The sequence below is a fragment of the Hemitrygon akajei genome, unplaced genomic scaffold (genome assembly GCF_048418815.1).
Source record: "Hemitrygon akajei unplaced genomic scaffold, sHemAka1.3 Scf000092, whole genome shotgun sequence".
In the NCBI taxonomy this organism is placed as follows: domain Eukaryota; kingdom Metazoa; phylum Chordata; class Chondrichthyes; order Myliobatiformes; family Dasyatidae; genus Hemitrygon; species Hemitrygon akajei.
Window position 1 is genome coordinate 1,362,835 of NW_027331978.1, and position 27,173 is coordinate 1,390,007.

At 46.3% G+C, this 27,173-nt stretch overlaps 2 protein-coding genes across 2 annotated transcripts in view; both read left to right on the forward strand.

Moving 5' to 3' along the window:
- LOC140722902 (uncharacterized) overlaps positions 1-20,242 on the forward strand; it is a 63,574-nt gene extending 43,332 nt beyond the window's left edge. The window contains exons 4-5 of the mRNA XM_073037543.1: positions 5,368-6,539; positions 18,586-20,242. Of these exons, the coding sequence (XP_072893644.1) occupies positions 5,368-6,539; positions 18,586-19,273 (1,860 nt within the window). The 3' untranslated portion in view covers positions 19,274-20,242. The remainder of the gene's footprint in view (positions 1-5,367; positions 6,540-18,585) is intronic.
- Positions 20,185-26,982, forward strand: LOC140722880 (uncharacterized). The gene is made up of 3 exons (XM_073037514.1): positions 20,185-20,286; positions 21,128-21,207; positions 25,585-26,982. Exons 1-3 carry the CDS (start codon positions 20,185-20,187, stop codon positions 26,018-26,020), a joined length of 618 nt encoding a protein of 205 aa, XP_072893615.1. The 3' UTR covers positions 26,021-26,982.
- The last annotated feature ends 191 nt before the right edge of the window (positions 26,983-27,173 follow it).

A 27,173-nucleotide genomic window follows, 5' to 3' on the forward strand; every position in this document is an offset into this window, starting at 1 on the left:
CAGATTCTTTGGACCGGAGAGACCCTTTGGCAGCGGTTCTACACTTCCGAGACTCCAAGACCTCCTCAAAGCCAACAGAATTCTTAGTCCAAATTGTCACAAAAAAGCGCTTTCCTTTTGTTTTGGGTGCACCCTTAATTCTGTTAGCCTTGTGGGAGTCCCTAGAGGACCGGGAAGCGTTCCCAATCTGCCGTTTCCCTTCTGCGGGTCTCTGCCCGATCCTGCCGACTGACGCCAATTATGTCGTGGCTTTTCGTGCTTTTCAAATGACCAGGAGACGCAGAAGATTCTTCAAGAAGGGTTAAACTTTAATTTGCAAATCAAAGCTGAGACAGTCATTGAGCTGGTTGCTGACTGCCTCCCGATTCTTGGATACAGCAGCTTTTTAAAGCAAACCTGGTTTAGCTGCATTAACATATCAAAGCGGTGCATATCACAGTTACTATTGTTTTTACCTATTGACTTATTCGTTCTAATCGGCTATATAGTTTTAATTACACAGCAGACCTGTTCAAAGCAAAATATCCCTACATATTGTCTCTACATTGCTTTATTATGTAGTCGACAAATTCAAAGCAAAATATCCCTGAGTTTCATTAACACATATTGTCTCTACATTCAATTGGATACCTGATTAGCATATATTGACACATCATTGTCCTTTAGCATTTCACACAGTTTTGGTTACACAGCAACTTCACAGCAGGCGACCGCTTTCAGCCACCTCTCCCTAGCATATACCAACACACCATAGTTTTTAGCATTAAGTTTTATACTCCATAATATTCATATTCTCCAATACTCCATAATATTCATATTCTCCAATACTATCTATCTATCTATCTATCCCTGTTATGCAATTCCATTTTGTGCTTTACCAGGGTCTCAATATCTCTTGCAATCCAAGTTTCCCTACAGTTTCTATCTTTACCTTTTATTCTGACATACCCGCTTACTACTTTCAAAATTTCGCTTTGAAGGCCTGCCATTTACCAAGCACACATTTGCCATAAAGCAGCCTGTCCCAATCCTCAGTTGCCAGATCCTAGTGTCATAATTCCAGGTGTTGATCATGCCCTGAACACATCCACCTTTCCAACGCTGCTCCTTGTATTGAAATATACAGGGCTCAGCATATTCATTGCACCATGCTCAACTTTTTCATTCCTGACTTTGTCTGAGGCCTGAACAACATCTGTCTCCACAACCTCTCCACTATCTGTTCTGTTATTCAGGCTCCCATTCCCACTGCAACTTTAGTTTAACCCTCCTTATCCCCACCTCCCACCATGCAGCTCTATCACCCCTTTGGCTTTCCTCTCCCAGATCAATAAAAAGGAGGTGCATACCACGTACAGGCAGATAGGAACAAATGGGGTACTTATGAAATACAGGAAATTAAAGTGAACGCTTATGAAAGAAATAAAAGAAGGCATGAGGTTGCCCCAGCAGACAAGTGAAGGATAATCCTCAGGGATTCTGCAGACATGTTAAGAGCAAAAAGATTGCAAGGGAAAAAATTAATTCTCTGGATGATCAGAATGGTAATCCATATGAAGGGATAACATAGATCTGGGAAGATTTTTTCTGCATCCGTATTTACTCAAGAGCTGAACACAGAGTCTACAGAAGTGAGGCAAAGCCACATCAACATCATGGACCCTGTACAGATTACAGAGGTGGAGGGATTTGCTGTCTTGAGGCAAATTAGTGTGGATCAAGCCCCAGGGCCTGACAAGTTGTTCGCTAGGACCCTGCGGAAGACAAGTGCAGAAATTATCGGGGCCTTAGCACAGATATTTAAATCATCCTTAGTGACAGGTGAGGTACTGGAGGATTGGAGGACAGACAATGTTGTTCTGCTGTTCAAGAAAGGCTGTAAAAATAAACTAGGAAGTTATACGTTGGTGAGCTTGACATCAGTACTGGGAAAGTTATTGGAATGTGTGTGCAGGACCCAAGTATATACTGTAAGTATTTGGATAGGTGTGGACTGATAAAGGATAGGCAGAATGGCTCTAGCCAATCTTAGAGAGTCTCTCAAGGAAGTTATCAGGAAAGTGGATGAAGGCAAGGCAGTGGATGTTGTCTACATGGACTTTAGCAAGGCACTTGACAAAGTCTCATATGGGAGGTTGGTCAAGAAGGTTCAGTCACTCAGCATTCAAGATTAGACAGTAAATCGGATGAGACACTGTCTTTGGGAGAAGCCAGAGTGTGGTAGCAGATGGTTGCCTCTCTGACTGGAGGCCTGTGTCTAGTGGTTGCCACAGGGATCAGTGCTGGATCTGTTGTTGTTTGTCATCTATATCAGTAATCTGGATGATAGTGTGGTTAACTGGATCAGCAAATTTGTGGATGACAAGAAGACTGGGGGTTTAGCGGACTGCAAGAGGACTATCATGGCTTGCAGTGTGTATCATGGTAGCTGAGCGAAGGGCGCTGAGTAGGCTACGGTCAATTATGGAAAACCCTGAACATCCTCTAGATAGCACCATCCAGAGACAGAGAAGCAGTTTCAGCGACAGGTTGCTATCGATGCAATGCTCCTCAGACAGGATGAAGAGGTCAATAGGAAACTGATACAGGACTTTGTGATATGGTGCAACTCAAACTACCTGCGTCTCAATATCACCAAGACCAAGGAGATGGTGGTGGACTTTAGGAGATCTAGGCCTCATATGGAGCCTGTGATCATTAATGGAGAATGTGTGGAGCAGGTTAAGACCTACAAGTACCTGGGAGTACAGTTAGACGAGAAGCTAGACTGGACTGCCAACACAGATGCCTTGTGCAGGAAGGCACAGAGTCGACTGTACTTCCTTAGAAGGTTGGCGTCATTCAATGTCTGCAGTGAGATGCTGAAGATGTTCTATAGGTCAGTTGTTGAGAGCGCCCTCTTCTTTGTGGTGGCGTGTTGGGGAGGAAGCATTAAGAAGAGGGACGCCTCACGTCTTAATAAGCTGGTAAGGAAGGCGGGCTCTGTCGTGGGCGAAGTACTGGAGAGTTTAACATCGGTAGCTGAGCGAAAGGCGCTGAGTAGGCTACGGTCAATTATGGAAAACCCTGAACATCCTCTACATAGCACCATCCAGAGACAGAGAAGCAGTTTCAGCGACAGGTTACTGTCGATGCAATGCTCCTCAGACAGGATGAAGAGGTCAATACTCCCCAATGCCATTAGGCTTTACAATTCAACTGCCAGGACTTAAGAACTTTTTTTTAAAGCTATTATTAATGCTTTTTGAGTTAGTGATTTAGATGCATATTATATTATTACTGAGTTAAGTATTGTATGTAATGAGTTTTTGCTACAACAAGTGTATGGGACATTGGAAAAAATGTTGAATTTCCCCATGGGGATGAATAAAGTATCTATCTATCTATCTATCTATCTATCTACTCCCCAATGCCATTAGGCTTTACAATTCAACCGCCAGGACTTAACAACTTTTTAAAAGCTATTATTAATGCTTTTTGAGAGAGTGATTTAGATGCATATCATATTTTTACTGAGTTAAGTATTGTATGTAATTAGTTTTGCTACAACAAGTGTATGGGACATTGGAAAAAAATGTTGAATTTCCCCATGGGGATGAATAAAGTATCTATCTATCTATCTGGACCAGGTGGGAAAATGGTTTTAGAAATGGAAAATGGAATTTAATGCAGACCAGTGTGAGTTGTTGCACTTTGGTATGACCTACCAGGGGAGGTCTTTCACAGTGACTGGTCGGGCACGGAGGAGTGTTGTAGAAGAAAGGGACCTGGGAATACAAGTCCTTAATTCACTGAATGTGGTATCACAGGTAGATAGGGATGGAAAGAATAATTTCAGCCCATTGCCCTTCATGAACCAAAGTACTGATAACAATAGATGGATGTTATGTTGACTTCTAGAAGACATTGGTAAGGCCTAACTTGGAGTATTGTGTGCAGTTTTGGTCACCTACCTACAGGAAAGATGTAAAAGAAGTTCAGAGATTTCAGAGAAAATTCACAAGGATGTTGCCATGTCTGGAGGACTTGGGTTAGAAGGAAAGATTAAAGAAATCAGGACTTTATTCCTTGGAATGCAGAAGATTGAGGGGAGATTTGATTGTGATAGAGAGGCACAGATAGTGTTAATGCAAGCTGGCTTTTTCCATGAAGATTGGGGGGGGGGGGACAACCAGAGGCCAGGGGTTAAGGGTGAAAGGTGAAATGTTAAGGGGAACATGAGGGAAACTTCTTCACACAGACGGTTATCCAGCTGTGGAATGAGCAGCCAGCACAAGTGGTGCATGCGAGCTCGATTTCAACATTTAAGAGGTTTGTGTTAGTAACTGGATGGTAGAGGTGTCGGAGTGGGCTGTTTAAATAGTTCAGCACAAACTAGATGGCCCAAAGGGCCTGTTTCTGTGTTGAAATTTTTTATGATTGTGACAAGAACCTGAAATAATACAAAAACTCACTCTAACCCCTTTTGACAGGTGTGTGAACCAACCAGTCATTTCAGCAGGAAAGTTTTATATGGTGTTAAAACTGCGGCACTTTAAGTTAATAATACATAAAATAAGTTCCCAGCTGCACGTCAAGAAAGACTATTTGTGTGAGAGTGTTTCAGTTACCGTGGGGCCTGGCACCCATGCTGCTCAGCAGGAACAGGGAATAATACCAATTGAGAGAGTCAAACTGAGCCAAGGCACAGATTGGAGACGGCAGAAATGCCCCATTCTTATAGAGACAGGAAGAGCATCAGGGAATTGATGGTCATTTCAGATACCAGCACTCTGCCCAGTCAGGAGATGATTTCTCTGTCCAACTTGGGTTCAACCTCATTGTAACAGTGAGGAACAGCCAAATCAAAACTTAGCGACTCAAGTAATCTCATCTGAAATGTTGTCCTACACCCATTGATGGATTTTGTAAATCTTTTTACAGGTTAAAAGTGAGAAGGAATTCGTCTCCAGGAAGCTCAAACACGGCACACCAGTTTTGCTGTCTCTGTCTAGATGTTTAAGAAGTGGAGCAAGGGATCCAATTGACCACCCTTCCTGCTCAGACTGTGGGGAGGGATTCACTCGGACATCTGACCAAATAGCAAGCCTGTAAATTACACAGGAGAAAGGCCTTTCACCTGCTCAGACAGTGGGAATGGATTCACTCGGTTTTCACAATTGAAGGTACATCAGCAAGTTCACACTGGGAAAGGCCATTCACCTGTTCTGTGTGTGAGAATGGGTTCAGTTGGTCATCCCACCTGTGGACACACCAATCAGTTCACACCACACCGGGCAGAGGCTGGTCATCTGCTGCATTTCTGGGAAAGGATTCACACAGTCATCTGACCTAATGTCACACCAGAGAGTTCACACTGGGGAGAAGCCATTCACCTGCTCAGAGTGTGGGAAAGGATTTACACAGTCATCTACCCTACTGGTACACCAGCGAGTTCACACTGGGGAGAAGCCATTCACCTGCTCAGTCTGTGGGAAGGGATTCACTCATTCATCCAACCTACAGAGACATCAGCGAGTTCACACTGGGGTGAAGCCGTTCACCTGTTCAGTCTGTGGGAAGGGATTCACTCAGTCATCCCACCTACGGAGCCACCAGCGAGTTCACACTGGGGAGAAGCCGTTCACCTGCTCAGTCTGTGGGAAGGGATTCACTCAGTTAACTAACCTACAGAATCACCTGCGAGTTCACACTGGGGGGAAGCCGTTCACCTGCTCAGTCTGTGGGAAGGGATTCACTCGGTTAACTAACCTACAGGGTCACCTGCGAGTTCACACTGGGGAGAAGCCGTTCACCTGCTCAGTCTGTGGGAAGGGATTCACTCAGTTAGCTAACCTACAGGATCACCTGCGAGTTCACACTGGGGAGAAGCCGTTCACCTGCTCAGTCTGTGGGAAGGGATTCACTCAGTCATCCAACCTACAGAGACATCAGCGAGTTCACACTGGGGAGAGGCCGTTCAACTGCTCAGTCTGTGGGAAAGGATTCACTCTGTCATCCACGCTACAGAGACATCAGCGAGTTCACACTGGGGAGAAGCTGTTCACCTGCTCAGACTGTGGGATGGGATTCACTCAGTCATCCAACCTACAGAGACATCAGCGAGTTCACACTGGGGAGAAGCCGTTCACCTGCTCAGAATGTGGGAAGGGATTCACTAATTTATCCAGCCTACAGAAACATCAGCGAGTTCACACTGGGGAAAGGCCATTCACCTGCTCAGAATGTGGGAGGAGATTTGCTGACTCTGTCACCCTGCAGAGTCATCAGCGAGTTCACAGTGGAAAGAGGCCATTCACCTGCTCAGAATGTGGGAAAGGATTCACCCTGTCATCTACCCTACTGGTACATCAGCGAGTTCACACTGGGGAGAGGCCGTTCACCTGCTCAGTCTGTGGGAAGAGATTCACTCATTTATCCAGCCTACAGAGACATCAGCGAGTTCACACTGGGGAGAGGCCATTCACCTGCTCAGAATGTGGGAAGGGATTCACTCAGTCATCCCACCTACAGAAACATCAGCGAGTTCACACTGGGGAGAAGCTGTTCACCTGCTGAGAATGTGGGAAAGGATTCACTCAGTCATCCCACCTACTGGCACACCTGTCAGCTCACAATGGGGGTGGCCATTGTTATGAACCCCTAGGTCTTGTTTGCTGTGGACTGTGTGTGTGTGTGTGCGAGAGAGAGAGAGAGAGAGAGAGAGAGAGTGAGAGAGAGAGAGAGTGAGAGAGAGAGAGAGTGAGAGAGAGAGAGAGTGAGTGAGAGAGAGAGTGAGAGAGAGAGAGAGAGAGAGTGAGAGAGAGAGAGAGAGAGAGTGAGAGAGAATGAGGGAATCAGTCTGACTTGCAGCTTGTTTACTTTTAACCGAGGACACAGACACTCAGAGTCAGACAGAGACGAAGGAGGAAAAATGGAATAATCGATACCAGGGAACTAGTGGCCAAGGGTCACTGTTTGGAACTTTCCTTTGCCCACAAGGGTGGGTTAATTATCAATTCAGCGTACATCGAATGTGTGGTTGTCACCTCATTTGATCCATAGGAATGGATCTGATTTGGGGTATCCTGTGAAGACCACTGATGTGTTAACCCTTGCTTGGTGTGCTGTGGTAATTCACTTGAAGACGATACCCCTCATGACAAGTCACTTCAGGTGATAATTAGTATGTGGATTTGGAAGGATGACAGATAAAATCTACAGTGACTGTTGGTCTCGTTTTACCACCATGAAACCTGTAGAATACGACATAATTGCCTTCTCTCAACATTTACCCTGGATTACAAATATCTCTCTCTCATCACCTATTCTGTAGTTGAACTGAACTTTCATACTTTTCCATCTCAAGACTCCAAGCCTTGGTTTCCCCCGAGCTCAATAGTTTGGGAGTTTTATTTATACACATTTATACACATAACACTCACGAGGAAATCTGCAGATGCTGGAAATTCAAACAACACACACAAAATGCTGGTGGAACACAGCAGGCCAGGCAGTATCTATAAGGAGAAGAACTGTCAACGTTTCAGGCTGAGACCCTTAGTCAGGACTAACTGAAAGGAAAGATACTAAGAGATTTGAAAGTAGTTGGGGGAGGGGGAAATGCGAAATGATAGGAGAAGACCGGAGGGGGTGGGATGAAGCTAAGAGCTGGGAAGGTAATTGGCGAAAGTGATACAGAGCTGGAGAAGGGAAAGGGTCATGGGACGGGAGGCCTCGGGAGAAAGAAAGGTGGGGGGAAGCACCAGAGAGACATGGAAAACAGGCAAACAATTAAATATGTCAGTAATGGGGTAAGAAGTGGAAGAGGGGCATTAACGGAAGTTAGAGAAGTCAATGTTCATCCCATCAGGTTAGAGGCTACCCAGCCGGTATATAAGGTGTTGTTCCTCCAACCTGAGTTTGGATTAATTTTGACAGTAGAGGAGAGCTTTTCCGCGGCTGCCGGGATCAGGCAGGGAGGTGAGCGTCCCCCGGCACTCTTTGGCGTGTCCTCCCTATTTGCTTATCCTGATATGTCCGACCTAGGGTCACAAAATATGGGTAGGGGTTCCCTAAACATCAGCAATTTTTACAAGTAGCATGCAACATTTCAGAAGACTTATTCAAAAGCAACTCTCAATTTCCCCCTTGGCATGGCCCATTCCAGTCCGTGTTCTCCCATAGTGCGTCCGCTTTCGGGAGGGCCTCAATCTCCCCTTCCACCAGGAACAAAGGTGCCTGGTACACCGGTGGAGGTCCATCCTTTCCAGTCAAGGCTCGATCTATAGTTCGGACGACTGGGGTCCTGATACAGGGTATGCAACAACAACCACACGTGATAAAGATAGCAATTGAAATAGACAGTCCTAGAGCCAACTGTCCAAGTAGGACCCCCCATTTCCCAAACGTACGTTCAACCAATCCAGCACTGGGTTATTGACTCCCGATTGTTGCTTTAGCTCATTGGCCAGGGACCGCAATTTAGTCAAACCCTTGGTCAGTGATCCGTCCGGGCCTGTATTGTTCGCTATGGACATACAGCACATGTCACCAAACAGGGCGCACACTCCGCCCTTCTCTGCTAAGATCATGTCTATGGCAATTCTGTTCTGCAGGGTCATTAGGGACGTCTGTGATAGCTGCTCGTGGACGGCTTCCGCGATGTCCCTGGTTAGATTAGCCAGCCTCTGAACGTTATAGTGGATCAGGATGATCCGGTTGACATTTTTATTGGTGGTGATTGGGAATATGGCTGAAAAAAGTGGAAAGCTCTCAAAGCCTGCAGCGACCTCGTCTGCCAGCTTATATTCGTCCGGGATGTTTCTAGCCTGATAGCATCGATCCACATCCCATCGGGGTTCCTTTCCCCCCTTTCAGTGAGCGTCCTCTTGTTCCTATACCACCTCCCGATTTCATCAGGGATTGGGTTGAGGGTGTAGTCCCCTGGGTTCTTTGCCGCAATGAAAAGAGGTACATTTAGGGTGATCAGGGTGCAGGTCCCCTCCCAGTTTACAGGTAGCCAATTATATAGGACCCGTTTCCCACAGTACCACCAGAGGTCCGCTCTGCTGACAGTCAGCATGGTGGTGTTTTCGGTGCCAGTAAGACTGATCCGGGTAGAACATGCACTGTCAGGTAGGTTGCCCACTCTGTAGGGCTGATCCGACGGGGACAGGTTAGTAACGCAAGTGATGTTCCAGGCTCTCTTGTCGCCCCAGCAGCTGATCACATCGCACAGGTCGAACTGGAATGTCCTACCCGTATGAGGGTCCGCATTAAGGATGATATTCGCCCCGCACGCATCTCCTCCCCTTCCCGCTTCGGCCATCGGCGCCTGACCTAGGAGCATCACTCCTACCCATATCAGGGTTTTCCATGGCGTCATCCTCCTCCTCTATGTCGGAGTCGGGATCAATCGGTCTTCCTTTCTTTGTCCTGGAGCAGTGCGAGAAATGGTGCCAGTTATTGTCCCCCTCCCTTCCCACCTTGAGTGTATTGTTTGAAATTTCTGTAACAGGGTACGGGCCATGCCATCGCTGCTCGCTCCAGGAGGAGCGTCCTGGTTGCCGCAGGTAGACCTCATCTCCTATTTTTAGCGGCAGCTCGGGGGCTGCATCCTCAGGGTGGGCATTCCTGACTTGTTTAGCGATGAGCCTCACCATCTGGCCCAGGACTCTCATGTATTGGGTCATGTCCTGATTCATTGTCTCCCAGTTTTCCTCCCACCGTGGCGATGTGCGCGGTCCCGGCATGGAGCGCCCCATTAGTATCTCGTGTGGCGTTAGAAAGGTTTCCCCATTCTTTTCTTGCCACATGGACATCAGAGCCAGGGGGAGTGCCTCCACCCAAGTGAGCTGGGTGCCCGCCATTACTTTTGCAATTTTGTCTTTTATAGTTCGATTTGCTCTCTCCACTAGACCCTGGCTTTCTGGGTGGTAGACACTGCCGAACCGATGGGTTATCCCTAGAACGCCCTCTGCTCTGGCCAAGTGTTCGTTTTTAAAGTGGGTGCCATTGTCTGTACAGATTTTAGTGGGGACTCCGTATCGGGGAATCAGTTCCTGGGTAAGGACGTTGACCACCGTCTCACCATCCTCCGCCCTTCTGGGGAAAGCTTCTACCCATCTCGAGAATCGGTCCACTATAACTAACAGGTATCGGTGGTTCTTGGGGGTCCTTAATCTTGCTCCCATGTCCGTGAAATCCATACAAATTTCCTGCCATGGTCCCGTGGGGTTGGGGAATTTGAGCATCGGATGGGGCAGTGGTCTCCGGGCATTGTGTTCGTTACAGATTTTACATTCAGCTCTCAAATTTTCCATGTGCTCCTTTAATTTTGGAGCCAACCAGTGATTCTTCATAAGTTATATTACCTTGGCTATCCCTATGTGGGTGGGCCCATGGACCTCCTTAAATAGTGACGGTAGTAATGCCCTGGGTGCTACTATCTCCCCTCCCTCGGACCGCCATATATGGTGGTCCGTATCACCCACAGTGAAGTGTTGTCGAGCAGCTCCACTCCCGACGCTCTGCTGCCGATGCTGCCCCCTGTAACTCAACAAGGTGGAGCATAGCATCCGCTTGGAGCAACGGAGCGACCTGTAAACCTCGGGATTCCGGCTGGGCCGGCGGGCGGGGTGAGCCAGGAGGCTCACAGTCTGAGGTGTCCCTCCCTGACCTCAGGGTGGGCATTTGAATTGCGGCTTTTGCCGCCCGGTCGGCCGCATCATTACCCCTAGCCTCGGGGGTGTTTGAGGAGCTGTGGCCTACCACCTTTTATTTCCATCATAGGAGCTTGGACATTCTCCTGTGGGGCTGACGGGACTGATGGTGCTAGATCTGCTTTGGGTGGCTGGGGGGGCTCTGCATATGGTGGAGGGGCCGTTACTGGGATAATGTGATGCGGGGCGTGAGAGGCATTAGACCATCCGGAGGGAAACGGTGGGTAAAGAGGCTGGTGGTCTATGATCCACTCTGGGTCTGCGGGGTCAATCTCGGGGTCTGGACATGTGGCTGACTCCCTTGGTGTGGGGCGCGGGAGCTCGGAGTTCCCCGGCGGTTTGCACGCATGCGCCTGGAACCTGGACAGGAATTCCTTGAGATACACATCCTCATCCTCTAATTTGGCTACGGACTTGGATTTTCCAAATAACTTTCGTTTTGCCTCCCCTCGTCTGTTTTCCAGATCATCGAGGACACGAAGTTGAAATTCAGCCAGCAAGGAGAGGGTCAGAAATGGTTGGTCATCGGCTGGGAACCATCCTTTGTCTCTTCACGCCTGAAGGCTTTTTTCTAACTTATGTAATTTCTTTTCTCCCTCCTTTACTGTATTGTTTTGGGAGATCGAGTGTCTGACGCTCTGGAGCACCTCTCCAGTGCGTGGTCTATTTGCAGCGACAGTGGCGGGGGCCACAGTCGCGGACTCCTTTTGGGTGAAGTCTGAATCAGGGGGATACGTGAGATGGACCGCCACAAACCCCAGTTCCGCGGTTGTACTTGCCGGATGGGCGGTGCCCGATAGGGGCACGGTTGTTAAAGGTCCAATGCCACGCGGAAAGTTTGATTGCATTGATCCCTTCTCAGGCCAATCCCGCGACTCCCACTTTGGGGTCAGACTCATTGTGAGCTCCGTCTTCCATTTGTGTGGCGGGGCCTGCTTAATTCCCTCCCAGGCAGGGGGCGGATTACCTAATTTTATCACTGTTCTGGCAGATGCTTGGGGATTCGCTGCCAGGTTATCCAAAATTTTAGTCATGTGAACGGGGTCTACAAGGGTGCGTCGAACCTCACTTAGAAGGTGGTCTTTCTGGTGGGGTGCCTGGTCTAGTACCTGAAGTACATTGTTGGGGTCCATAATGGCATTATCTAACAATAGCTGCGATGTAAGATTAGTGCCGTGGTTTAGGCTCAGTCGCCACCACGGGACACCAGGTTGTTCAACACGCAGGTGTCTGAGTTTTGGTAACTTAAAGTTGAAGTGTTCCATGGCTCCCCAGTGCACAGAGAGGATCAAAATGTGGGACAGTCGCCTTTCAAAACCTGACCTTCGCGTGGGAGATTTCTCCTCTTAACAACCGGTCTAAGGTAGGCGCAGTCAAAATCCCCGTGCACTAAGGTGTACCACGGAACACTTTCTCCTCCTCACTTCTGAGACTTTTATGCCCTATTGGGCGGCGGGGTTCTCAACTCCCCTCACTCAGAAGACTTTTCCACGGGCGGAGGATCCTGCTAAAACGGATAAGAAAAATAAGTACTTACCAGTCACGATTCCGCACCTGGAATGAACTTCCTCGAGGTAATTTGGGGTTGGTGAGGATCCGTCAGCAGACAAGATCTAACTCAGTAATTCAACTATCTAGTGGAAGTCTTAGATATAACAGGCAGTTCCTTACCTTATTCGAGGTTGCGGCCGCAAGTTGTCTGCTGTCGGACCCGCCAGCCTGTGTTGTCTCTCCCTCCCCACGTCGGGGTCACCAAATGTTGGGCTTGAAATTCTGCCCTGTATTCTTTTAGGAAGAGAGACAACCAACACCGGAATATAGCAACACGTGGCTTTATTGGCTGGAATCGTAACTGGTACAGCGAGTCGACGGAATCGCTGGAGAAGGCGCGCTTTCTGGCCTCTCCTTACAATCTGCTCTTATTTATATCCCTTTTTCCCCCCACCACAATACCCCGTTACATATTAGGTAATATCAGGTACTCGTGTCCATCTATTGGCCCATAGCCAGATGCTCACGAGTTTCTTTTGTTTACTGTATCGCGTGACAAATAGTATCGGTGTAGCGGGGTCCCCAGTTTCGCTCCCCCTCCCTCGCATTCCAGCTAACATGATGTGCGTTACGTGAGCCACTCCTGACCTGTAATGGTGGTCCCGAATTAACCCCGACACAAATTAACCCCACTACTAATTAAACCCAAATACTAATTAAACCCAAATACTAATTGAACCCAAATACTAATTAAACCCAAATACTAATTAAACCCAAATACTAATTAAACCCAACAGATTCGTCAGACATGATTTTCCTTTCACAAATCCATGCTGACTTTGTCCGATGATTTCATCTCTTTCCAAATGTGCTGTTATCACATCTTTGATAACCGACTCCAGCATTTTCCCCACCACTGATGTGAGACTAATCGGTCTATAATTCCCCGGTTTCTCTCTCCCTCCTTTTTTTAAAAAGTGGGGTTACATTAGCCACCCTCCAATCATCAGGAACTAATCCAGAATCAAAGGAGTTTTGAAAAATTATCACTACTGCATCCACTATTTCTTGGGCTACTCTGGGATGCAGACCATCTGGCCCTGGGGATTTATCTGCCTTTAATCCCTTCAATTTACCTAACACCACTTCCCTACTAACATGTATTACCCTCAGTTCCTCCATCTCACTAGACCCTCATTCCCTTACTATTTCCGGAGGGTTATTTATGTCCTCCTTAGTGAAGACAGAACCAAAGTAGTTATTCAATTGGTCTGCCATGTCTTTGTTCCCTATGATCAATTCACCTGTTTCTGACTTAAAGGTCCTTACATTTGTCTTGACCAATCTTTTTCTTTTCACATATCTCTAAAAGCTTTTACAGTCAGTTTTTATGTTCCCTGCCAGCTTTCTCTCATAATCTTTTTTCCCTTTCCTAATTAAGCCCTTTGTCCTCCTCTGATGGTCTCTGAATTTCTCCCAGTCCTCAGATGTGCCACTTTTTTTTGCTAATTTATATGTTTCTTCTTTGGACTTGATACAATCCCTAATTTCCCTTGTCAGCCATGGGTGCATTACCTTCCCTGGTTTATTGTTTTGCCAAACTGGGATGAACAATTGTTGTAGTTCATCCATGCAATCTTTAAATGCTTGCCATTGCATATCCACCGTCAACCCTTTAAGTATCATTTGCCAGTCTATCTTAGCTAATTCACGTCTCATACCTTCAAAGTTACCCTTCTTTAAGTTCAGAACCTTTGTTTCTGAACTAACTATGTTTCTCTCCATCTTAATGAAGTATTCCACCATATTATGGTCACTCTTACCCAAGGGGCCTCGCACGACAAGATTGCTAATTAACCCTTCCTCACTGCTCAATACCCAATGTAGAATTGCCTTCTCTCTAGTTGGTTCCTCAACATTCATATGCAATGGCAAGCATTTAAAGATTGCATGGATGAACTAGGATCGACTAGGCTTATACTCACTGGAATTTAGAAGATTGAGGGGGGATCTTATTGAAACGGATAAAATTCTAAAGGGATTGGACAGGCTAGATGCAGGAAGATTGTTTCCGATGTTGGGGGAGTCCAGAACGAGGGGTCACAGTTTAAGGATAAAGGGGAAGCCTTTTAGGGCCAAGATGAGGAAAAACTTCTTCATACACAGAGTGGTTAATCTGTGGAATTCTCTGTTACAGGAAACAGTTCAGGCCAGTTCCTTGGCTATATTTAAGAGGGAGATAGATATGGCCCTTGTGGCTAAAGGGATCAGGGGTATGGAGAGAAAGCAGGTACAGGGTTCTGAGTTGGATGATCAGCCATGATCATACTGAATGGTGGTGCAGGCTTGAAGGACCTAATGGCCTACTCCTGCACCTATTTTCTATGTTTCTACGTGTGGAAAATTAAAACCTCCCACAATCACAACCTTGTGCTTACTACAAATATCTGCTATCTCCTTACAAATTTCCTCTTCCAATTCTCGCTCCCAATTAGGTGGTTTATAATACACCCCTATAAGTGTTACTATACCTTTCCCATTCCTCAATTCCACCCAAATAGGCTCCCTAAATGAGCCCTGTAATCTATCCTGTCAAAGCACTGCTGTAATATTTTCTCGGACAAGCATTGCAATACCTCCCCCTCTTGCCCTTCTGATTCTATCACACCAGAAGCAACGAAATCCAGGAATATTTAGTTGCCAATCACACGCCTCCTGCAACCATGTTTCACTAATAGATACAACATCATATTTCCAGTTGTCAATCCATACTCTAAGCTCATCCACCTTTCTTACAATGCTCCTAGCATTGAAATAGATGCATTCAAGAAACTTTCCACCTCTTCCTCTCTGTTTATCCCTAATGATGCAAACAACTTTATTATCTCTTTTTTTTCCTTACTCCCTACATCTACAGTCTGAGTGCTCCTACATCAGGGAGGAAGTTCAAATCATCTCTGTGTTAAATATTTAACCATCACAGTGACTGAAGGCAGCTGCAGGTTCATGAGGGACTGTTACTGTCAGATTCTGCAGTTCTTACGGCTGCTCATCGCACCCAGGACTGAACCCTGGTCACTGAGCATTGGCGGAGTCCATTCTGCTGATGTTAGTCTTAAACTAGACTGGTGTTTAATTTTGTGGATCTGTGAAATATAAATCAGTTCTGTATCAAATCCCATGTCTCAGGTACTTACTGTCTCTATCACACTTACAATGTACACTAGAGTGGCCACTCAGCCCATCTGGTTCCTGCCCATGTTTCTGTTCCATATCAGTATATCAAAATCTCTCCCTGTCGTTCTCCTCTCACTCTCCCTGAGATGACAGGCTGCAACTAGTCACCACTCCGTGGGATAGGAGATTTCCCGTGAATTTCATGGAAACATATAAATGCACACCACATTACAGATGTTTTGTCCCACATTGCCGTGCCGACCATGTATCTTACTCTAGAAGCTGCTTAGAATTACTCTACCGCATAGCCACCTATTTTCCTAAGCTCCATGTACCTATCTGAGAGTCTCTTAAAAGACCCTATTGTATCCGCCTCTACCACCGTCACTGACAGTGCATTCCACACACACACCACTCTTTGCTTAAAAAACTTAGCTCTGACATCTCCTCTGTACCTACTTCCAAGCAGCTTAAACCTATTCCCCCTCATGTTAGCTGCTTCAGCCCTGGGGAAAAAAGCCTCTGGCTATCCACACGACCAATGCCTCTCATCATCTTATACACCTGCATGAATTTCCTGCATGATTTTCCCCAGGCTGAATAAGACGATGAGCTCACTGTGGTTTTGACGTTCTCTCTCTCTCTTCTTGTGTCTGATGTCACAGCCCCGCCTCACTCAGGCACTTAAAGCGATACTCACAGTAAGTGAACCTGCGGTCTCGTAACACAATGCACCTCCAAAGTCTGACAGCAGACTAGCGAGTGAATCTTCGATAGTGCAGAGTCAGAAACCGAAGATTTGCCGGCCTGAGTCAGGGGCTCCAGAGAGAGATGGGGTCCAGAGGAGGAGGACGAATAAGACCAGCACGATGTGGTTAAAAGTGAAAGATTAGAAGCATTTGGAAACTGGTTGATCGAAAAAAAAGGTGGTTAATTTCTGCAAAACACAGTTGGAAGTCAAAAGATCAGGCAGAAATTTTGGAGAGGAATAAATAGAAAACGTTTAGGCCGAGCCCCTTCAGCATGCTTAGCCTGTGTACTCCGCTGCTTAGTTGCTCTCTGAATTGCAGAGTTGCTCCAGCGTTTTGTGTGTGTGCGTCTCTGTATTTCCAGCAACTGCAGAATCTCCTGTGTTTTATACCTGCATTTTACTTTGGCATTAGATACACATTGATATTGAGTATATTGCTTATGGGAGCAGCTTTCTGTGCTAAAACAGCTGCAGATTTTTCTATACACACGATAACAAAAATGAGGTATGGACATTGAACCGGTGCTTGCAGAAATGGTTAATGGCACCGTGATTACCCATAGGGCCATGCATTAAGAATCTTGCCGGTGCTGAAGCGCCGATGAAATGCACCAGCGTCAGGCTGAGGATGTCCCTGAGTTTCACGCATGCGCGCAGTACACAGAAGGCTTTGAAAATGTCGGGTGCAGGTAAGAGTGATTCTCCATGATTTCATCTTAAACACCGACTTCGGAACAACTCCTGTGAAATCCGGACACAGTGGCCAACAATCCCGGAACAGTCCTGCTCTCGTCCCTGTCTCTCAGCCCCACGATCCGTACACGGGCCCCGGGGAGCTTCCGGCTGATGAGGGAATGGGAACCGATGGATCTCTCAGACAGAGCTGATCTCCAGCTATCTAAATGCAAGGATGAGGAACTCGGAGAAAGGGAACAAAATCTTGTATATCACCAGTTGAGAAAATCACGTTTGTTCTACCTCCAATCACTAACAAGAGAAAATCTGAAGATGCTGGAAATCCAAGCAACGCACACAAAATGCCGGCAAAATTCAGCATTAGTTCTCTTTTCCATAGATGCTGCCTGGCCTGCTGAGTTCCTCCAGCATTTTGTGTCTGTTGCTTGTTCTACCTCCTCTTGTTCTGGACCTTTCTACCCATGAGAACATGTTTTGTCCCATTCTCTCTGGGTACTTAATGATATGAAACACCTTTGCCCAGGGAAGCAAGTAGCTTTCACATCACAAATGTGCCAGACTCCAATGAGACAGACTACTGCCCTTCCCTTCATATTCATTGGAATTGCCATCACTGAGTTCACCACTGTCAGTCATTGGGGGAGGCTTCAGGGGAGTACAGAAACTGGTGTTACCTGTGTGTATTGTGGTGATGCAAAAGTTGCTGAGAATTTGCAAGTGGGAAGAAGTGAAGTGATATTTGGAAATCTGACTTTTTGAAGCGTAACTTAGCAAGCAAACCACATATGGACAATATGCAAAAACTTTGGTGAGAAAATCCTTCATTACCCATTTCAGGCCAGCTACATAGGTTGTGTGAGAATGCAGATGAACTGGATCGAACCCAGAGGAGATAAAAGTTCCTATTGACAGTGATTTGCTAGCTGTGAAAATGAATACCTCTCTATATAAAATTCACTGTGCACATCTTGTCACTGGGTAAAAAAAATGCACAGTGCAAGACTTATGTACACACTGGTTATTACAAGTTAGAGGGGGTATTGGAGGGAAGATGGGGAGACCTGTAGTGTCCCTGATGCCCTCACTTACAAGAAGTGCATCCAGCTGCAGCTTGTAACCCTGCACTTTAAGGAGTTGGAACTTGAAACGCATATGGGGATTGATGGTCATTCCAGATACCAACACTCTGCCCAGTCAGGAGATGATTTCTCTGTCCAACTTGGGTTTAACCTCACTGTAACAGTGTGATACCAAATCAAACCTTGGCAACTCAAGTAATCTCATCTGAAATGTTGTCCTACACCCATTGATGGATTTTGTAAATCTTTTACAGGTTAAAAATGGGAAGGAATTTGTCTCCAGGAAGCTCAAACACGGCACGCCAGATTTGTTGTCTGTCTAGATATTTAAGAAGTGGAACAAGGGATCCTATCGACCAGCCTTCCTGCTCAGACTGTGGGGAGGGATTCACTCGGTCATCTGACCAACTAGCAAGCCCGGCATTTTACACAGGAGAAAGGCTGTTCACCTGCTAAGACAGTGGGAATGGATTTACTCGGTCATCTCAACTGAAGGTACATCAGCAAGTTCACACTGGGCAAGGCCATTCATCTGTTCTGTGTGTGAGAAAAGATTCTGCTGGGCATCCCACCTGTGGACACACCAGTCAGATCACACCGGGCAGAGGCTGGTCATCTGCTGAATTTCGGGGAAGGGACTCTCTCGGTCATCTGACCTAATGGCACACCAGTGTGTTCACACTGAGGTGAAGCCGTTCACCTGCTCAGTCTGTGGGAAGGGATTCACATCGTCATCTAATCTTAAGCTACATCAGCGAGTTCACACTGGGGAGAAGCCGTTCACCTGCTCAGACTGTGGGAAGAGTTTCATTCAGTCATCCAAACTACTGGTACACCAGCAAATTCACACTGGGGAGAAGCCGTTCACCTGCTCAGTCTGTGGGAAGGGATTCTCTCAGTCATCCACCCTACGGAGACATCAGCGAGTTCACACTGGGGAGAGGCCATTCACCTGCTCAGTCTGTGGGAAGAGATTCACTCACTCTTCCACCCTACATAGACATCAGCGAGTTCACACTGGGGAGAGGCCGTTCACCTGCTCAGACTGTGGGAAGGGATTCACTCGGTCATCCAGCCTACAGAGTCATCAGCGAGTTCACACTGGGGATAAGCCGTTCACCTGTTCAGTCTGTGGGAAGGGATTCACTCAGTCATCCAACCTACAGAGTCATCAGCGAGTTCACACTGGGGAGAAGCCATTCACCTGCTCAGTCTGTGGGAAGGGATTCACTCAGTTAGCTAACCTACAGAGACACCAGCAAGTTCACACTGGGGAGAGGCCATTCACCTGCTCAGAATGTGGGAAGGGATTCACTCAGTCATCACAACTACTGGCACACCAGTCGGTTCACAATGGGGACTGGCCGTTGTTATGAATCCCTGGGTTTCGTTTGCTGTGGACTGTCATTTTAAGAGAGAGAGATTAAGAAGGTGAATCAGTCTGACTTGCAGTTTGTTTACATCGCTCACAGTTTGTTTAGTTTTAACCGAGGACACAGACACTCAGAGTCAGACGGAGACGAATGAAGAAAAATGGAAGGATCGAAACCAGGGAACTAGTGACCAAGGGTCACTGTTTAGAAGTTTCCTATGCCCACAAAGGTGGGTTAATTATCGATTCATGTACAGCGAATGTGTGGTTGTCACCTTGTTTGATCCATAGGAGTGGATCTGATTTGGGATGTCCTGTGGAGACCACTTATGTGTTGACCCTTGCCTGGCTGTGGTGTGGTAGTTCACTTGAAGATGATACCCCTTGTGACAAGTCACTTTCAGTGATAATTTGTATGTGGATTTGGAATGATGATGGATAAAATCTACAGCGACTGTTCTCTCATTTTACCACCGTGGAACCTGTGGAATTCTACATATTTGCGTTCTGTCGCCATTTACCCTGGATTACAAATCTCTCTCTCTCATTGCCTATTCTGTAGTTGAACTGAACTTTCATGCTTTACCATCTCAAGACTCCAAGCCTTGTTTCCCCCGAGCTCAATAGTTTGGGAGTTACATTTACACACATATATAAACTTAACACTGTTAACTTCTGTTTATCTTGTTTAAGTTGCAATATTACAAGTAGATTCTAATAAAGACAGATTTAACATCAAAATCAGACTCCAGGTGTAGTCTATTGCTGCTGGCTTGTTTCTAAAGCATTATGGTTCGTAACAAATTTGGGGCCTGCGTCTGGGATATGAACAAATTTGGGGGCTATTGATCGATGAATTATCGATTTGATTGGGGAAATCCCTTTTGATTTATTTGTGTGTGGAAATCAGCAGCAATGGACATTTATAAATTTCTGGAAGCGCCAACCCCTAAGGCATTAGGAAAAGCCAAAAAGAATGAATTGCTGACTGTTGCTAATCGGCTGAATATTAAGCAGGTAAGGGGGTGTGAAGGACCAGGGCTACCATAAAACTGGGAGAGGAGGTAAAGGTAAAACAATAGGGGTTTTATTATAAAATATAGGCATCCACCCCCTTTTTCAGAGACTGGGATCCGTGGTTCAACCGGTAATGATGTGCATTTCAATGTGTTCACCTCTCAGTCCTCGATTCTCTAAATATAAGGGTTATCACATTTGATCTTCCTTCATATGATGACCCAACCATTTCAGGGATCAGTCTGTTGAAACTTCATTGCACACTCTATAACAAATACTCGCTAACCACTTTGTTAATCCTCTGTGCAAAAAATGTCCATCTTCTGCAGCCCCGTGTTGCCTCAACCACTCACCTGCTACCCCTGTCATTGGCCCCACTTGCAGGTCAACCATCTGCCGGTGTTTCACCCCCAATGTGAATCCTTCTGCTCACCACCACCGTGGGCTCAGACATTTCCACAGATTTCCACCGGGACAAAGATCCTTTCCGCCCCCACTCACACATCTTTTTCCTTTCAATAAAATCCCTCCTCTCCCTCCCCAGGGAACTGGCATCAAACCGACGGGCCGAGCGGTCTCCTCCTACCTCTCGGCGACACATCAGACTCCGGCCACAGAAGACGCTTCACAAACCCCCCAACTTCCCTTGGAGGAAAATGGAAATAAATCAAAAAATGGACATTTGCTCCACTGTGATGTGGAGTTTGAGGCTGGAGGGGAGGCGAACTCAGCGGGGGTAACGCCCTCTGGACTTGTCCACCTCTGCGACTGGTGGTAACAAGTGATTGACATCGCTTTGCGCCAATGGGAATAGCGCAGCCCCTGAATCCTCTGTTGACAGCGGTGGGAGAGGGCTGGTCACGCGATTATTAGCCCAGCTATTAAACTGATAAAGCCCGAGCTCACCAGCGCATGGATGACGTAAGACGCTGTGCACGTAAGGGCAGATCCCGATGTGGGAAGCCCATGCGTGACGTCAGGCGCGAGGGGGGTCTGTGTGACATCACCTGTGGGGATGCGCTCGCATTTAAATGCACCTTAATGTGTGTTTCTTATGATTTGAGAGGGACAACAACATTAATCACGGGTTTCATTACTGAATCCAGTGTTGTGAGATGTAAAGTCCCCTGTTATGTGTCCGGCTGGGCCGTGTTGTTTGGGGGCTATTGATCGATTAATTATCGATTTGATTGGGCATATCCCTTTTGATTTATTTGTGTGTGGAAATCAGCAGCAGTGGATATTGATAAATTTCTGTGGGTTGGATGACTGAGTGAATCCCTTCCCACGTACTTCCTCATCCAGGTCATCCACTCTTGGTCTTCCTGGAATCATTCTTTGAAACTTCTCCGGACCCACTCCAATACGAGCACATCTTTTGCTCAGATAATAAGTCGGAAGTACAGGTCGGAATCTGCTCACCATACACCAACAGTGATCTGCCCAATGCGTTATAAAGCTATAGTATCGCATCCTTGCTCTTATATTGCTAACATTGCAGTTGTCATCCTTAATCAACTCCATCTGCAAGCAAACCTTTAGGGCCTCTTGCTCAAGGACTCACAAGCACTTATGCACCTCTAATTTTTTCAAGTTTCTCCCATTTATTTTTTTTTTCTACGCCCAATTACTTCTACCAAATGTACATGACTTGCATACACTGTATTTCAACTGCTACTTTGCTGGCATTCTCCAGACCTATCGAAGTCCTTCTGCAGACTCCCGCTTTGCTCTAAACTACCTGTCCCGTACCTATCTTTGTATCAACTGCAATGTTCATCACCAAGGTATCAATTCCATCATCCATATCATTCAGATTTAACATGAAACGATGCGGTCTCAATACTGACCCCTGCAGAACAGCATTAGTTACCGACAGCAAAACAGAATTGCCCACATTATTCTGACTCTTTCTCCCTTGTCAGTACAAGTTTCTTTCCTGTAATTCCATGAGCTGTGATCCTGTTCAGCAGCCTCACGTGCAGCACCTTAGAAACATAGAAAACCTGCAGCACGTTACAGGCCCTTTGGCTCACAAAGCGATGCCGAACATGTCCTTGTTCTAGAAACGCCAAGGGTTACCTACAGTTCTCTATTTTTCTCAGCTCCGTGTACCTATCCAGGAGACTCTTAAAAGACCCTATCGTGTCCGCCTCCACCACCATTCCCGGCAGCCCATTCCAAGCACTCACCACTCTCTGTGTAAAAAACTTACCCCTGACATCTCCTCTGTACCTACTTCCAAGCATCTTCAAACTATGCCCTCTCGTGCTAGCAATTTCAGCCCTGGGAAAAAGCCTCGAACTATCCACACGATCAATGTCTCTCATTTTCTTGAACACCTCTATCAGGTCACCTCTCATCCTCCATCACTCCAAGGAGAAAAGACTGAGTTCACTCACCCTATTCTCAAAAGCCATGCTCCCCTATCCAGACAACATCCTCGTAAATCTCCTCAGCACCCTTTCTATGGCTTCCACATCCTTCCTGTAGTTTGGTGACCAGAACTGAGCTCAGTACTCCAAGTGGGGTCTGACCAAAGTCCTATATAGCTGCAACATTACATCTCGGCTTTTAAACTCAAGCCTGTGGTTGATTAAGGCCAATGCACAGTAAGGCTTCTTAACCACAGAGTCAACCTACATAGCAGCTTTGAGTGTCCTATGGACTCCGTCCCCAAGATCCCTCTGTTCCTCCACACTGCCAAGAGGCTTACCATTAATACTATATTCTATCATATTTGACCGAAGCAAATGAACCACATCACACTTCTTTGGGTTTATCTCCATTTGCCACTTCTCAGCCCAGGTTTGCAGACTATCAATATCCCCCTGCAACCTAACCCAACCTTTGTGTCATCAGCAAATTTACTAACCCATACCTCCACTTCCTCATCCAGGTCATTTATAAAGTTCACGAAGGGTAGGGGTCCCAGAACCGATCCCTGAGGCAGACCACTGGTCACCGACCTCCATGTAGAATATGACCAGTCTACAACCACTCTTTGTCTTCTGTGGGCGAGCCAGTTCTGGATGAACAAAGCAATGTGCCCTTGGATTCCATGCCTCCTTACTTTCTCAATCAGCCTTGCATGGGGTACCTTGTTGAAGATCATCTGAAAATCCGAGCAAACAACATACACTGCCTCTGCTTTATCTATCTTGCCTGTTATTTCCGCAAAGTATTCCAAGAGATTTGTCAGTCAAGATTTCCTCGAAACAATCCGGCTGACTTTGGCCTACTTCATCATGTTTCCCCAATTACAGTACCCAAAAAATACACTCTTAGTACACTCTAACATCTTCCTGACCACTACGGTCAGACTAACTGTCCAATAATTTTCTTTCTTGTGCCCCCTCTCTTCTTAAAGAGTGGAGTGACATTTGCAAATTTCTGGTCCATCAGAACCATTCCAAAATCTAGTGATTTCTGATAGATCATTACTCATCACTTGAAGAGAAAACTAAGGGGGAACTTCTTCATTCAGAGGCGGGGAGAGTGTGTACCGAGCTGCCAGAGCAAGTGGCAGGGACGATTGTAATCTTTAAGAGAAGTTTGCTTAGGTCACTGGATGAGAAGCATATGGAGGGCTATGGTCCAGGTGGAAGTAGTTGGAACTCGGAAGATTAATGCTTTAGCACGGACTAGACTGGCCGAATGGCATTTTCCTGTGTTGTCGTGTTTTATGACTCTAATGCCTTCACAATCTCTTCAGCTACCTCTTTCTGAACTCTGCGGTGTCTTATATACCTTCAGGCCTTTCAGCTTCAAAAACACCTTCTCTCCTTGGTAAAAGCATGTATCCTTACTTCTGCCCCAGGTACTGCTGAATGTTTGGCATTTATGTAATAAATTTAACGACACAATTGTAGTGGGTGTCTTCAATCTGCAGGAGGATTGGGAAAGTCAGATTGGCGTGAGATCGCAAAAGAGGGGATGTATTGAATGCAAACGAAATGGCTTTTTAGAGCAGCTGATGGTTGAGCCTACTCGGGGAACTGCTATCTTAGATTGGGTGCTGTGTAATAACCCAGATCTTATTGGGGAGGTCAATGTAAAGGAACCATTAGAAGGCAGTGATCATAATATGATTGAATTCCTACTGCAATTTGTGAGGGAGAAGCACAGGTCACATGCGTAGTATCGCAATGGAATGAAAGGGAATTTCAGAGGCATGAGAGAGGTGATTCCCCAGGTGGATTGGAGGATGCTGGTGGAGATGGCGCCAGAGTAGAAATGGCTGACGTTTCTGGGAATAGTTCATAATGTACAGGATAGATATGTCCCACAGACGTAGTTCTCAAACAGCGGGGCTAGGCTATCGTGGCTGACAAAGGAAGTTAAGGACTGCATAAAAGCATATAAGGTAGCAAAAGTGAGTAGTAGGTTGGATAATTGGGTAGCTTTTAACATCCAACAACAGGCAAATTTAAAATAAAAGCTATAATGGGAAAGGTGAAATATGATAGCAAACTATACAATAATATAAACCAGTTATAAAAAAATACGAAAGGGAGGTGAGAGTTGATATTGGACCACTGGGAAATGATGCTCTTGGGGTACAAATGGGGAAGAGCTGGTAGATGAACTAGATAGGTACTTTGCATCCGTCTTGTCTGTGGAAGACACCACCGGTGTGCCAGAGATCCGTGAGTGTCAGGGAACAGGAGTGATTGCCATTGCTATTACAAAGGAAAACGTGCTCGGCAAACTCCGGATCTTAAAGTGGATAAGTCACCTGGAACAGATGGACTACATCCCAGAGTCCTGAGAGAGGTTGCTGGAGAGATAACAGATGCATTGGTCATGACACGTTAAGAAGCACTTGATAACAGATGAGGTTTTGGGGTACTGGGAGACTAATGATATAATAAGTCAAAGCCAGCATAGGTTCTATGCAGGGAAATCTTGCCTGACAAGTCTGTTACAGATCTTCAAGGAAGTCATAAGCAGGATGGACAAACGAGAGGCAGTGGATATTATTTACTTGGATTTTCAGAAGGCATCTGATAAGGTGTCACACATGAAACTGCTTAACAGGATAAAATCAGAAGAAATACTGGCATGGACAGAGGAATGGCTGACAGCCAAGAGGCAGCAAGTGGGAATAAAAGGGGCCTTTTCTGGTTGGCCAGCAGTGTCTTGTGGTCTTCAGGGGTCAGTATTCGGTCCGCTACTTCTCACATGGTTTGTCAGTGATCTGGATAATGGAACTGATGGGGTTGTGTGGCTCAGACTGTGGGAAGAGATTCACCATATCATCTCACCTACTGACTCACCAGTCAGTTCACACTGAAGTGAGGGACTTCACCTGCTCAGTCTGTGGGAAGAGATTCACTCATCATCTAACCTACAGAGACACCAGCAAGTTCACACTGGGGAGAAGCTGTTCACCTGCTCAGACTGTGGGAATGGATTCAGTCGATCATTCAAACTACAGAGTCACCAGCGAGTTCACACTGGGGAGAGGCTGTTCACCTGCTCAGACTGTGGAAAGGGATTCACACAGTTAGCTAGCCTACAAGCACACCAGTCAGTTCACACTGGGGCCAAGCCGTTCACCTGCTCAGTCTGTGGGAAGACATTCACTCAGTCATCCAACCTACAGACACACCAGCGAGTTCACACTGGGGAGAAGTCGTTCACCTGCTCAGACTGTGGAAAGGGATTCACCACATCATCTCACCTACTGAGATCACACAGCAGAGAGAGATTTCACCCGCTCAGATTGTGAGAAGGGATTCACTCAGTCATCTGATCTGCTAGCACACCAGTGAGTTCCACTGGGGAGAGGCCGTCGACCTGTGAATGTGGGAAGGTATTTACACGATCATCTCGTCTACTAAAACATCAGCAGGTTCACACCAGTTGGAGGCTGATCGTCTGCTCAGACTTTGGGAAATGATTCTCTCAACCGTCTCCACCAAGGCTGCATCATTGTGTTCCACTGGGGAGAGGCCGTTCACCTGCTGTGAATATGGGAAGGGATTCACTCAGTAATCTAACCTTGTAACACACGACCAGGTTCACATTGGGGAGAAAGTTTCAATTAGCTGTAGGCTGGATATTTGTCCATTCCCGTTGCTGAATGCAATTGCGAGAGTGACTGGGGGAGTCTAGTACAAGAGGGCATGACGTAAGGTTTGCAGGGCGCCCATTCAGAACAGAGATGCGGAGAAATTTTTTTAGTCAGAGGGTGGTGAATCTGTGGCATTTGTTACCATGGCTAGCAGTGGAGGCCAAGTCATTGGGTGTGTTTAAGGCAGTGATTGATAGGTATCTCAGTAGTCAGGGCGTCAAAGGTTATGGTGAAAAGGTGGGGGAATGGGATTAAAGGGCAGATTGGATCAGCTCATGATGAAATGGTGGAGCAGACTCGATGGGCCAAATGGCCGATTCTGCTCCTGTGTCTTATGGTCTTATGTCATTTTCTTTCTCATGTGCGTTATTCCTTTTCCTCCTTCTGTCCAAGGTAATGTTAATCTAAGTGGGTTTGAGTGTAAATAGTCTTTTCTAAACTTGTCATTTCAGTTCTTACTTATCTTTGTACATTTTACTGATTGAAATGGGACTAAGATATTTTCATTATAAAAAGTCAATGTCGGTATTGATGGAAGTGTTTATTGTCTTTGTTGTATTTGTTGACTATTGAGCTCTTTTCCACAGTTTTTTAAAGCCTTGAAATAAATTTTGTCAAAGGTTTTCCCAATATTGCACTACTTTCTGTTGTCTTTGCTTGTTGATTTTTCAGATACGTGGTTATCAAGAGTCCCAAAGAAGCGTCATGGCCGGAAATGTTGATTCCTATCCATAGATGCTGCCTGACCTGCTGAGCTTCTCCAGCACTTCGTGTGAATTTCTCTTTTCTTGCATCTGCAAGTCCCCTT